Raw genomic sequence first — 13,791 nt, forward strand, 5'->3', positions numbered from 1 at the left:
TATATTGGTTGATGTGTTTATGTGTGTGTGTGTGCGCGTGTGGTTTATAATCAGGTGGATGGGTATATTGGTTGATGTGTTTATTTGTGTTTGTGTGTGTTTGTGTGTGCATGTGTGTGTTATAATCAGGTGAATGGGTATATTGGTTGATGTGTTTATTTGTGTGTGTGTGTGTGCGCGTGTGTGGTTTATAATCAGGTGAATGGGTATATTGGTTGATGTGTTTATTTTGTGTGTGTGTGTGGTTTAATCAGGTGAGGGTTATGTGATGTTTTGTTGTGGTGTGTGTGTCGCGTGTGGTTATAATCAGGTGAATGGTATATTGGTGATGTTATTGTGTGTGTGGTGGTGTGTGTGGTTAATCAGTGAATGGTATATGGGATGTGTTTATTTGTGTGTGTGGTGGTGTGTGGTGTGGTTAATCAGTGATGTATTGGTGATGTGTTATTGGTGTGTGTGTGCGCGCGCGTGTGGTTTATAATCAGGTGAATGGGTATATTGGTTGATGTGTTTATTTGTGTGTGTATTGAATCTCTTTCCCTCTGTGTTTGTGCAGATATTGTACAGAGTAACACGGGACATCGCCCCTGGAGAGGAGCTCTTACTGTACATGAAGACAGAGGAGCGTTCATGTGAGGCCATGGCTCCTGACATCCACGGTTAGTTTCAAACACACACACTCACACACCTGTACACATACGCGCACACACACACACGTACCTGTACACACACACACAGTCTCTAATAGTCTCTGAATGTCTCCGCAGAGGAGAGGCAGTACCGCTGTGAGGAGTGTGATCAGCACTTTGAGTCTCGGTCTGAGCTGCTGGATCACCAGAAGCAGCCGTGCGGGACGCCCCACTCTGGCCTGTCCCTGGGGGACCAGAGCCTGCCCAACCCAGCAACCGCTGACCTGCACGCCCATGACCTGCAGGACCTGCATGACCTTGGAGACCCCCATGATCTGGGGGACCCCCACAATCTTCAGGACCCCCACGACCTGCGGGACCCCCATGACCTGCGGGACCCACACGATCTACGGGACCCCCACGATCTGCGGGATGCCCACGACCTGCGGGACCCTCAAAAACTAAGGGACCTCCACGACCTGCGCACCCACCACCTCCCTCACGGCCTTCTGGAGTGTAAAGAGTGTGATCAGGTGTTCTCTGATGCTCAGAGGTGAGATGACACTGAGGTGACGCTGTATAGTAGTGATTTGTAGGTTGTCATATGGGATTAAAAGAGGAGAGTGATTATATGCTGTGTTGTGTGTAACGGCTGTGTGTGCTGTCTGTCTGTCCTGCAGTCTGGAGGCTCACACTCTAACACACTCAGAGGAGCGTGAGTACAAGTGTGACCAGTGCCCCAAAGCCTTTAACTGGAAATCCAATTTGATTCGCCATCAGATGTCACATGACAGTGGCAAGCACTACGAATGTGAAAACTGCTCAAAGGTACAGTGAAAGCTTTAGCTGAAATTTTGACATTGCTGTTGTACCGATATGTCTGCATTTCATCACCTGTTTATTGAACATCCAGTACCCAAGAACTGACAGTTTAACTAGGGACCTACTCCTGTTTTCAGTTATATAAAAATGCATTACGGTCACGAAAATATGAAAAATCGTACACAAGTATTCAACCGTAAACTGATAAAATGTGAAAGTGTCACTGAAAAATAATATAAAGAAACACACGTTTTAGTTTAGGTTTTAATTAAGTCATACATGCCAGTATATAAGCTATGTGCTTTATATGGTCATCTACGTGTCCATCAAGTCAAGTATAAAACTGTCAGCTCGATAGACTGAACGGAAGACATAGTGTCCCCTTTCAGACTCCAGTTCCAGTCCACCACTGAAGAGCTGAGGCTTTTCTACAGCTACTACCAGCACAATTCAATTGTTTTAGAGTGTTTAATGACCTGCATGCTGTGTTTCTGGATTTTTCAATGGAATATTGAACTGTCTGGTTCTCAAAGAGAGTATCCTCACTTCTGTAAATACTGCTGACAGTTCAATGTGTCAATTGAGAGAATGGAGAACTTGTTTCCTTCTTGTCTGGCCAAGTATTTGCAGTACACCTCTGAGACAGACCGTGCTGCGTGCAATCCTTGAACAAATAATTGGAGTACTTTTATAATATATGTGTATTTCATTTCACTGTAAACACTAGCAATGAAATAATAACATCATTTAATATTTTGTCATGGAAACAAATTCACCATTTATCTCAGCATTAAGCAGGCCTGTACTTTCGGAATATGAGCAGGGCTGAGTGTGTTTGTACTGTATGAGCGCGTGTGTGCGTGCATGTCTCTGTGTGTGTCTGTCTGTGTGCGTGTGTGTGTGAGTGTGCGTGTCTGTGTGTGTGCGTGCATGTCTCTGTGTGTGTCTGTCTGTGTGCGTGTGTGTGTGAGTGTGCGTGTCTGTGTGTATGTGCGTGTGTGTGTGAGTGTGCGTGTCTGTGTGTAGTGCGATGTTCTGTGTGTGTCTGTGTGTGTGTGTGTGTGGTGTGCGTGTCTGTGTGTGTGCGTGCATGTCTCTGTGTGTGTCTGTCTGTGTGCGTGTGTGTGTGGTGTGCGTGTCTGTGTGTGTGCGTGTGTTAGTGTGCTGTCTGTTGTTTTGCGTGTGTGTGTGTGAGTGTGCGTGTCTGTGTGTGTGCGTGCATGTCTCTGTGTGTGTCTGTCTGTGTGCGTGTGTGTGTGTATGTGCGTGCGTGCGCGTTCAGTGTCCCCTCAGGGGCTCTGGTGGGTGACCCCCCCCTCTGTCCCCCCCTCCCCAGCAGGTGTTCACGGACCCCAGTAACCTGCAGAGGCACATCCGCTCGCAGCACGTGGGGGCGCGGGCACACGCCTGCCCGGACTGTGGCAAGACCTTCGCCACCTCCTCAGGGCTCAAACAGCACAAGCACATCCACAGCAGCGTCAAGCCCTTCATATGTAAGTGTGTCAGACCATTCATATGTAAGTCTGCACACTTCTTACAGTTCTTTCTTAGACAGAAATGTCCCCACCTGTGCTAGTGTAGCAGTAAAATGACTGTTTTATTCATGTTAGCCATATTATTGTTGCATTATTGTATATTTTTAACTCTGAAAAAATATTTTGATTGGCGAAAGCAGATGATAATGAATTATTTGAAGTGAATGCAAAGTTTAGAATTTCCCATTTGAGAATGTAATGTTTTATAAATTGTTAACAAGCATGGAGTGACTAATCGTATGGAAGCAGATTAACATACTGCTCATATGAATGCAAATTTTGTTGGAAGATTTCTAGTTTATAGTTTAATTGTAATTGCTACATGCGTTGTATCAGCTTTATGTTTTCACAACTGTCATGCAGCTGGAATGAAATGTAAAAACATTTAACAAATTTCTGGTTTACAGGACTGTACAGTCACACTGTAGATGACTGTGTGTACACTGAATTCCATATTGTCCCCCATGGTGACTCTGTATGGAGCTCCACACACTTACTGGCACACACTAACTCCACACTGATCCCTATGCACTGGCAGTACACACACTCCCTCACACTAACCAGTAAACATGGACCCTTATACATTGACCTGACACACTAATTCTTACATACAATGACCCTCATGACTGACCCGGATACACACTGATCCTAAAACACTGATCTGCGTAACAGTTACTAATCCTAACAGTTACTGAACTTACCCTGGGCAATTGTCCTGCTCTCTCCTCCATTCCATGAGCCCAGAGAAACAGCAGCTTTATGAATGGCTCCACGTTCTGTGTGTGTGTGTGTGTGTGTCAGAGTGTGTGAGTGTGTGTGTGTGTGTGTGTGTGTGTGTGTGTGTGTGTGAGTGTGTGTGTGTGTGTGTGTGTGTGTGTGTGTGTGTGTGTGTGTGTATGTGTGTGTGTGTATGTGTGTGTCAGATGTGTGTGTGTGTGTGTGTGTGCATCTGTGTGTATGTGCGTGTGTGTATGTGTGTGTGTGTGCGTGTGCATGTGTGCGTGTGTGTGTGTGCGTGTGTGTGTGATGTGCGTGTGTGTGTGTGTGTGTGTGCATGTGCGTGTGTGTGTGTGTGTGCATGTGTGTGTCAGAGTGTGTGTGTGTGCATCTGTGTGTATGTGCGTGGTGTGTGTGTGTATGTGTGTGTGTGCATCTGTGTGTATGTGTATGTGCGTGTGTGTGCGTGTGTGTGTCAGAGTGTGTGAGTGTGTGTGTGTATGTGTGTGTGTGCATGTGCCTGTGTGTGTACGTGCATCTGTGTGTATGTGCGTGTGTGTATGTGTGTGTGTCAGAGTGTGTGAGTGTGTGTGTGTTCATCTGTGTGTATGTGCGTGTGTGTGTGTGTGTGCGTGTGTGTGCCTGTGTGTGTACGTGTGTGTGTGTGTGTGTGTGTGTGTGTGCATCTGTGTGTGTGTGTGTGTGTGTGTGTGTGTGTGCATCTGTGTGTATGTGCGTGTGTGTATGTGTGTGTGTCAGAGTGTGTGAGTGTGTGTGTGTTCATCTGTGTGTATGTGCGTGTGTGTGTGTGTGTGTGTGTGTGTGTGTGTGTGTGTGTGCACATGTGTACTAAATGTATGTAGTGCTTTTTACGAAGGACAGGTGCTGCTGTTGCCCTGGAGATCCTGGAGAGTGCAGTCCTGATCATTTATTTACATACTGGGCTGTGTTATTTAATGGCTGGAGGAATGTGTTTATAATATTTAGTTACAGTTTACAGAAAGATGAAATAAGGGCTGACACAAGTGTACAGTGTGTGAGTTGTGTTCCTCTCCTGGCCTGCGATTCACACCTATACGTTATTCCATAGATAAAGAAAGGGCGTGAAAAAGTAAATGTAAACGAGACTGAGGTGTGATAGCGGACTCAAATATGTCAGCAGCTAGACATATGTTAAATAGGGTGCTGTGGCATGTGGTAAGAAGGATAGAGTGTTTCAGCTGAACTAAGTTATACAATGCCTCAGGCAGACCACATTTGGAATACTCTGTTGAGTTTTGGTCACATATTTTCAAAGCTATACATTATGATGTACATTATGTTTTATATAATGTGTGATGTAGATTGTCAGATATCTTTATACTGTAGTGCTCAAAGTATGCAGACATACTGTATGCTGTGTGCATTAGAATGTGTTTAATGGATTGTGTATTCTATATAACACTTTTTTCTGCGGTAAAAATAGTACCACTATAGAGTGGTACTGTTATTAACTGGGCTATAGAAATTGTGTGATGTGGTATGTGTGTGTATGCAGAGGGCATGATCCATGCTGTGTGTGTGCGTGTGTGTGTTTAATGAATTGTGTGTGTGATGTGTGTGTGCGCATGTGTGTATATGTGTGTGTGTGTGTGTGTGTGCGTGTGATGTAGTGTGTGTGTGTGCGTGTGATGTAGTGTGTGTATGTGTGCGTGTGTGTGCGTGTGATGTAGTGTGTGTATGTGTGTGTGTGTGTGCGTGTGATGTAGTGTGTGTGTGTGTGTGTGTGTGTGTGTGCGTGTGTGTGTCTGTATCTATGTGTATGACGTCAGCCCTGGTGCTGGTGCAGGGCTGTCAGAGGGGGAAGCGGAGTGAGTGAGTGGAGTCCATGGGAACCAGGATAGGATTCATTCAGCTCCGCTTCCTCCTCAGGCTTAAAATAGAGTCATTGTGCTGAGAGTGTCTCTGTCCTGCCCTGGAGCCGGCCCTGGAGCCGGCCCTGGAGCCGCACGTGCCCAGGGACACACTGCTGATGTCACTGCCGCTGTCCCTGCCGCTGGGCCAGGAGCGCTGCGCTCCACAGCCCTTAGCAAACAGTCAGGGCGGCCCGCGCAGGCCGTGTCCCTGCATCCTGGAGGCGTCGGGGGGGCGTGGCCCTGTTTGCGCTGCGTGTCTGAGGGGGGCGTGTCTGTCTCCCTGTGTTCTCCAGGTGAGGTGTGCCACAAGTCCTACACGCAGTTCTCCAACCTGTGCCGGCACAAGCGCATGCACGCCGACTGCCGCACGCAGATCAAGTGCAAGGACTGCGGCCAGATGTTCAGCACCACCTCGTCCCTCAACAAGCACCGCCGCTTCTGCGAGGGCAAGAACCATTTCGCCGCGGGGGGGCTGTTCGCCCAGGGCATCTCGCTCCCGGGCACCCCCGCGCTGGACAAGCCGGCCCTGGGGGGGGTGGGGCACGCCGGCCCCGGGCTGGCGGACTACTTCGGGGCGAACCGGCACCACGGCGGGCTGACCTTCCCCGGCGCTCCGGCCTTCCCCTTCACCTTCCCCGGGCTCTTCCCCCCCGGACTGTACCACAGACCCCCCCTCATCCCCACCGCGTCCCCCGCGAGGGGCCCCCCAGGTACCGAGCACAGCAAGGGCCCGCTCCTCACCCCCCTGCAGGGGACGCAGGGGGCCCGGAACCTCCTGAAGACGCTCTGCAGGGAGGTCCCCGCGACCGAGCCCCCAGGCGGAGGGGTCCCGACGGAGGGCTCGGCCAAGCAGAGGCACGCGGGCAAGCTGAGCGACCAATCGGAGAGCAGCGACCTGGACGACGTGAGCACGCCCAGCGGCAGCGACCTGGAGACCACGTCGGGCTCGGAGCTGGAGAGCGAGGCGGAGAGCGAGCGCGAGAGGGCGGGCGAGGCGGAGCGGGAGGCAGAGCGGGGGAGGGGCCGGGAGAACGGCAAGCCGAGGAAGAGGAAGGCGGGGAGCCCCCGGAGCCCGCCCTCGGGCCCCGGCCACGCCCTGTCCCCGCCCGCGCTGGACGAGCGCACCGCCGTCTCCGGCGCCGTCAACGACTCCATCAAGGCCATCGCCTCCATCGCCGAGAAGTACTTCGGCTCCTCGGGCCTGGCCAGCCTGCAGGACAGGAAGGTGGGGGGCCTGCCATACCCCTCCATGTTCCCCCTGCCCTTCTTCCCGGCCTTCTCCCCGCCCGTCTACCCCCTCCCCGACAGAGACCTGCGGCCCCCGCTGCTGAAGGCCGAGCCGCTGTCGCCCCCCCGCGAGCCCAAGAGGAGCCGGAGCAGGAGCGTGGAGTCGCCGTTCGACCTCACCACCAAGCGCAAGGAGGAGCGGCCGCCGCCGCCGCCGCCGCCCGCCCCTCCCAAGGCGGGGGCCCCGCTCTCGGCCAATCAGGACCAGCCGCTGGACCTGAGCATGGGCGCCAGGAGCCGGGGCGGGCCGGCCAAGGGGGAGGAGTCCCGGAAGAACCACGTGTTCGGGGAGGAGAAGGCGGAGGCGGTGGCGCCCAAGGCCGACGCCTCGTTGCAGCACGCCCGGCCCACGCCCTTCTTCATGGACCCCATCTACAGGTAATGTGAGTCTGCAGGGCCCAGCTCCGCCCCCAGGCCCGCCCGTCACACTGATTGGCTGATGCACCACCAGTAATCCATGAGCTTCGTGAAGACTGTTATGTGGCTTTGGATTTTTTGTATGTACTGTAAGAACTGAATAAGCTGGCTCAACAGTACTTTAATAGTTGTTAGTAGAGGCACTGTATGTTAGCATATAAAAACTGAGATTGAATAAAACATTAGCATATGCAAACTGATAGTTGTATGTACACTGTAAATATATAGTAGTATATATATTTAGCAAGCACTGCAGAAAGTGGTATAGGTCGGTATTATGATTGGTATATAAGAGATGTCCTGACTGAATGACTCATATCGGCTCGCGCTGTAAGAACGGAGCGATATGAATATTAGCATGTAAGAACTGATAGAAGTGTAACATCAGCAGGGTTGAGAAGAGGAAGATGAACGATCCGTTTGAGGCGCTGAAGGACAAGTACATGCGACCGGCCCCCGGCTTCCTCTTCCACCCACAGGTGGGTAGACTGGCCGTAGGCTCACCAGGTTTCTCCTACAAATATCATGGGTTTCAGTTTAGATTTTCTCTTTCCTTTATTTGTGCACCAGTTTTGTGATTAATATTTTTAACTTTGTATGTGAAGTTATTGCACTGTGTGGTTAATATTTAAAGCAAATCAGAGGTTGAGGAAACTATCATGCTTACTACTGTTGTGCGTGCAAACCAGAGAACTTCGCCTAGGGGTTGCAAGTCTGTTAATAATCATCTCTGATCAAATGCTGCTTAAATTATTGCCTTTTTTTCTAGAATTTGGAATGCTTAGCCCTGATTTTTTATCATAGATATCGGAGATTGGCTTTGCAGTCCCTCTTACCGAATAAAAACTAAAACGCTCAACCACAGAGGCTGCAGAAGGCAGCATAATTAGTGAGTCAGTGGCTAAGGACTTGACTAAATACACTGCGGTATTATAATAGCTAGCTTTCAACATGGCCTCGTGGTCTTGACAGATGGCTTTCACGCAATCCACAAGCACACCAAGTAAAAATGGTTTCAGGAAAAATCTCAATGAATGACAGTGTAAATTATCCAACGGTCTGATGATGCAATATATCATGCAGGTCATATTTTCTGTAATTAGCATCTGTGTGTGTGTGTGCGTGTGTGTGTATGCGTGTGTGTGTGCTTGTGCGTGCGTGCGTGTCTGTGTGTCTGTGTAAAAGAAAGAAAAAAGCCCTGTGCCTGTATGTTCAGAGCCTGTACTGGTTTACACAGCACTCCCATTTCTTATCACTCAATCGCTGCTGCTGCCCATATGCTGTCTAACGTGGTGTACTTACACTTTTGCAGTGTAATTTTGAAGCGTGGCTTTAATTGCAAACACAACTCCATTGTAAAGTACTAAAGCGCAATGTTCTCATTGACTGCTCCTGCCCTGGGTCTTTGAGCCAGCCGGGTGTGGGTGCCAGTGTGTGGTGAGGGCTGAGGACACACGGACCCTTTCCTCTCTGCGGTTCTGGCACGGCGATGGCCTCGCTGGACCGCACCGCCTCTCCACCCCCACACCGAGCTTTTCCCTGCCCGGGCATCTCCGTGAAAACTACAGACCCCTCACAAAGAATTTTACTGGGCACGTTCTCAGTGTAATCACTAATACATCTCTGCAGAACAGAGGCCATGTTATTACTGCGTGGTGTCCGTCCAGACAAAACATCACCGAGAACACATATCGAGGGTACGGTTTCGGAGTTCGGAGAAGTCGGGATGTGAGCCAGGGAGGTGGTCTCCTGATGATGACATCATCATCCACATGCATTCAGACGCGGTACTTCTGTGTATGCATCACTCCCTCTCTTTCTCTCCCTCTCTCTCTCTCTCTCTCTCTCTCTCTCTCAGTCAGCACTCATCACTTTTGTTGAAATTCAAATAAAATTCCCAGCCGTGCGTCTGTGCAGGGGTGTACGGTGGGTGTTTCTCTGTGTCACTCTCTTTCTTTCGGGCAGTGGCAGGTCAAAATAATGCCCAGCCTTTCTCTCTCCTTCTCTCTTTCTCTTCCTTCCTAACTCTCTTTTTTCTTTCCTCCTCTCCCTCTTCCCTTCTCCGTATTGGGGATGTGATTGATGGGCTGGGCCCGCCTCCCACGCTGTAGGTTATAATGGGTCCTGTTCAGTACAGTAGGACTCCCCAGAGAGCGCAGTGAGTTATGCCCCCTGTCCCCTCCTCCACAGCCGGACTTCAGACTGGGTGGGGGGGACCAGAGGGGATGGGGGGGGATCTGCCCCTTATGTCAGATCTGTGGGACCAATCAGCTCTGTGGTCTGAGGGCTCCCAAAAGCAGCTCTTTCCGAAAAACACTAACAACCCGAAGTTACAAGCTCCTGACCCCAAAGCAGCGCCGCCCAGGCTAATGGTGTGTTCATATAAGTCCAAATCCTGCTGCACCCCAACGTGCAGTATCTTTATATGATGTGTAGGTACACCCCTACCTGTGCTGGCTCTCTGCTTTCTGGTGCTAGTGGATATGAAGTGATGAAAGCAGGCCTTTCTGCCTTGTCTGGAAAGGGAGGGCGGGATTCGGTCAGTAGGTTAAACTCTAGCACTGCTGCAGTAGGCCAGGTGCCGGAGGTCTGCCTGTTCCTGCGAGACTAGAACGCAGTCACGGGGTGGCTGCGCAGCTCAACTGCAGAACTGCAGAGTGAAAATCAGAAGTGACGGACATGATGCGTTCCAGAGGAGTCCAGCGCTGATCCGCACTCTCCTGGGTTTATGGAGAACGTTTCTGGATGGGTGCTCGAGTTCCACTGGATTAATATAATATCTGCCGCATGGTATTGATGATGAGGAGACTCCATTCAAATATAATTCCATGTAGTCCTTCCAAATCCACATTTTTTGCATGCGTGTAATCAAGTGAAAACATTTGTCTCTCAGTGGGAGGGCAACAGATGCCGGAGTTAGAGGCCTGACAGGTCCTTTGCGTGGGGGGGGGCGTGAGGGGTGGGGGTTGGGGGGGGGTTAGGGGGGGTGATGGCTGTGACACCAGAGTAAAATATCAGCCCGTGTTCCTGTCTTTGAAACCGAGGCGTCTGATCTAAAGGAATATGACAGCTTTAAAACTCCCGCTATTTACTGGAGTAATAGCCGCCATTGAAAAAGAGAAACAAACAGTCTTTTATTCGCCCCGTAAAGAGGTCAGTGAAATACATATTACACATTTAAAAGAAATATGATTGCATTTCATTACGATGCCGGCTCCCAGACTGCGTCGTGGGGAAACGGGGAGATTCATGCCGCCGGGCCTCAGAATAATCGCAACCGCGATCCCGCGATCGAAACGGACGCGCCGTGTCACATCCTCCGCGAGCCCCCCCCCCCGCCGCTCTCCCGCCGCGGCTCCGGCCGGTCGCCGTGGTTTCCGGCGGGAACTTGGGCGCTCCGCTAATCGGCCCGGCGGCTCGGGGGTCGCCCGCCATTGATCCGGCGTCCCTCCCCGCTCGCCCCCCCACTTCATAAAGAGGCGCGCGGGGGCGGGGGATCGGCCCTGACGGACCGCCGAGGCGCGGAGCGACGGATTGATTTGCGGCCGCATTAAAACGAGCACGGGAGAGAGAAAAAAAATAAATAAAAAATTCCATACACGCAAAATAATGCAAATTTGTTTCCCCTTGAAAAAAAAAAAAAGGGGCGAGCCGGGGGTCCTGACAGGCGGCTGGGTCCGGGGGGACCCCTCCTCTCCCCGGCACAGCCATATCATTATTACCCATGTCTGGCCCTTGATCAGTAATGTCAACATCTTTCATATTGACGAATGTGCTGTCCGCTCGCATTGTGCTGGGAGTGCTTTACGGCTCGCAGTGATTATGAATCAGCCCGGCCCGACGCCGCGCGCACAGCCTCCCGCTGACAAGTAAATGCATCTCCACTTTCCTCCGAGAATTTCACCATATTTGATGAAAGACTTTTAGCAAATTGGCAGCCCCCCCCCCCCACCGAACATGAGAGAATGCATAGAGGCAGAGAGAGAGGGTGAGAGAGAGAGAGAGTGAGTGTGTATGTATGTGTGTGAGAGAGTGAGGGTGAGAAAGAAAGAGAGAGAGGGTGAGAAATAAAGTATGTGTGAGGAGTTTGTGTACGGATGTGTGTGTGTATGAGGGTGAGAGAGACAGAGAGAGAGAGTGTGTATGTATGTGTGTGAGAGAGTGAGGGTGAGAAAGAAAGAGAGAGAGAGTGTGTATGTATGTGTGTGAGAGAGTGAGGGTGAGAAAGAAAGAGAGAGGGTGAGAAAGAAAGTATGTGTGAGGAGTTTGTGTACAGATGTGTGTGTGTTTGTGAGGGTGAGAGGCTTAAGAAGGAAAGCTGTGACTGAGCTTGTGTGTGGTTGTGTGAGTTTCACCCAACAAAATGGGGTATGTGGCAGGGAGGGTAGGAGGCCTATGGGAGAGGAGGGTAACAGGCCTATGGCAGAGGAGGGTAAGAGGGCTATGGGAGAGGAGGGTAATAGGGTGTTGGGTGGGCAGTGGTGTGTATTTAGAATCAGTATTGCCTGGTGAATTGTAGACATGCGTCTGTGTTGTGCACAGACGCTCCTTTGTGACATTGCGCTACAAAGGCCTGTTTAACGAGCGTGTGCGCGTGGGCCACCCCAAAACATCACACGGGGGCGAGTGCCACCCAGGCCCACCGGCGCACGTCAGCGGGGAACACAGAGCAGAGCTTCCCCTCCGCCAGGCGCCCCGCACAATGGGGCCTTGTTCCTGCCCGCGCCGCGCGCACCGAGCGCCTGTGTTCTCAGCCGCGTCTGCTTCTCCTCCAGATGTCAGCCATCGAGAACATGGCGGAGAGGCTGGGGACCTTCACCTCCCTCAGGCCGGAGGCCGGTGACCTCATCCGCTCCGTCCCCGGCATGTTCGACTTCAGGGCCCCCCCAAACGCGCTGCCCGAGACCCTGCTCCGCAAGGGCAAGGAGCGCTACACCTGCAGGTAACGGCGTGGCTCGCCGCTCATCTCACCGCTAATCTCAGTGCTCATCTCACTGCTAATCTCACTGATCATCTCACTGCTAATCTCACTGCTAATCTCACTGCTAATCTCACTGCTAATCTCACTGCTAATCTCACTGCTCATCTCACTGCTAATCTCACTGCTAATCTCACTGCTAATCTCACTGCTAATCTCACTGCTAATCTCACTGCTAATCTCACTGCTAATCTCACTGCTAATCTCACTGCTAATCTCACTGCTAATCTCACTGCTAATCTCACTGCTAATCTCACTGCTAATCTCACTGCTAATCTCACTGCTCATCTCACTGATAATCTCACTGCTAATCTCACTGCTAGTCTCACTGCTAATCTCACTGCTAATCTCACTGCTCATCTCACTGATAATCTCACTGCTAATCTCAGTGCTAATCTCACTGCTAATCTTACTGCTAATCTCAGTGCTAATCTCACTGCTAATCTCACTGCTAATTTCAGTGCTAATCTCACTGCTAATCTTACTGCTAATCTCAGTGCTAATCTCACTGCTAATCTCACTGCTAGTCTCACTGCTAATCTCACTGCTAATCTCACTGCTCATCTCACTGCTAATCTCACTGCTAATCTCACTGCTAATCTCAGTGCTAATCTCACTGCTAATCTTACTGCTAATCTCAGTGCTAATCTCACTGCTAATCTCACTGCTAATTTCAGTGCTAATCTCACTGCTAATCTCAGTGCTAATTTCAGTGCTAATCTCACTGCTAATCTCAGTGCTAGTCTCACTGCTAGTCTCACTGCTAATCTCACTGCTAATTTCAGTGCTAATCTCACTGCTAATCTCACTGCTAATTTCAGTGCTAATCTCACTGATAATCTCACTGCTAATCTCACTGCTAATCTCACTGCTAATCTCAGTGCTAATCTCACTGCTAATCTTACTGCTAATCTCAGTGCTAATCTCACTGCTAATCTCACTGCTAATTTCAGTGCTAATCTCACTGCTAATCTCAGTGCTAGTCTCACTGCTAGTCTCACTGCTAATTTCAGTGCTAATCTCACTGCTAATCTCACTGCTAATTTCAGTGCTAATCTCACTGCTAATATCACTGCTAATCTCACTGCTAATTTCAGTGCTAATCTCACTGCTAATTTCAGTGCTAATCTCACTGCTAAATCTTTTTAGCAGTGAGATTAGTTGGGACCACTCTCAGATCCTGACTGACCACACTGTTTATGCCCAAAGTTTTCCCTGATTGGTGGACTAATATAGGTGAGCAGTCCCGGGCATTGACCAGGTTTGATTTTGTTTATGTGCTGAAACGCAGAGCACGCTAATGTGGTTTAACCACTCCTTCAGTACAGTAAAGACATAAATGGGTGTGAGATTAACAGAATTATGGGGAGATGAGAGAAATATGTCAGTGTTCCTACACCACTTGTGATCCTAGTTCACAGTGATGTATTTTAATAGTAGCTGGATAATGAAGTGGAAGTGGATGGTCTCAGGTCTGTCACCCATGTGTGCTGTGCTGTTTGTTTGTTTGT

At 50.2% G+C, this 13,791-nt stretch overlaps 1 protein-coding gene across 9 annotated transcripts in view; it reads left to right on the forward strand.

Moving 5' to 3' along the window:
- Positions 1-13,791, forward strand: part of mecom (MDS1 and EVI1 complex locus) — a 138,520-nt gene that overhangs the window by 116,807 nt on the left and 7,922 nt on the right. For 3 of the 9 annotated variants that reach the window (XM_064301575.1, XM_064301583.1, XM_064301584.1), the window contains 7 exons: positions 557-659; positions 768-1,182; positions 1,310-1,457; positions 2,788-2,968; positions 5,892-7,263; positions 7,691-7,781; positions 12,078-12,244. In XM_064301575.1, the coding sequence (XP_064157645.1) occupies positions 557-659; positions 768-1,182; positions 1,310-1,457; positions 2,788-2,968; positions 5,892-7,263; positions 7,691-7,781; positions 12,078-12,244 (2,477 nt within the window). The remainder of the gene's footprint in view (positions 1-556; positions 660-767; positions 1,183-1,309; positions 1,458-2,787; positions 2,969-5,891; positions 7,264-7,690; positions 7,782-12,077; positions 12,245-13,791) is intronic. The other 6 variants (XM_064301577.1, XM_064301581.1, XM_064301582.1 and 3 more) reach the window with 6 other exon arrangements.

This window comes from Anguilla rostrata, chromosome 12 (assembly GCF_018555375.3).
Source record: "Anguilla rostrata isolate EN2019 chromosome 12, ASM1855537v3, whole genome shotgun sequence".
Lineage (NCBI taxonomy): Eukaryota > Metazoa > Chordata > Actinopteri > Anguilliformes > Anguillidae > Anguilla > Anguilla rostrata.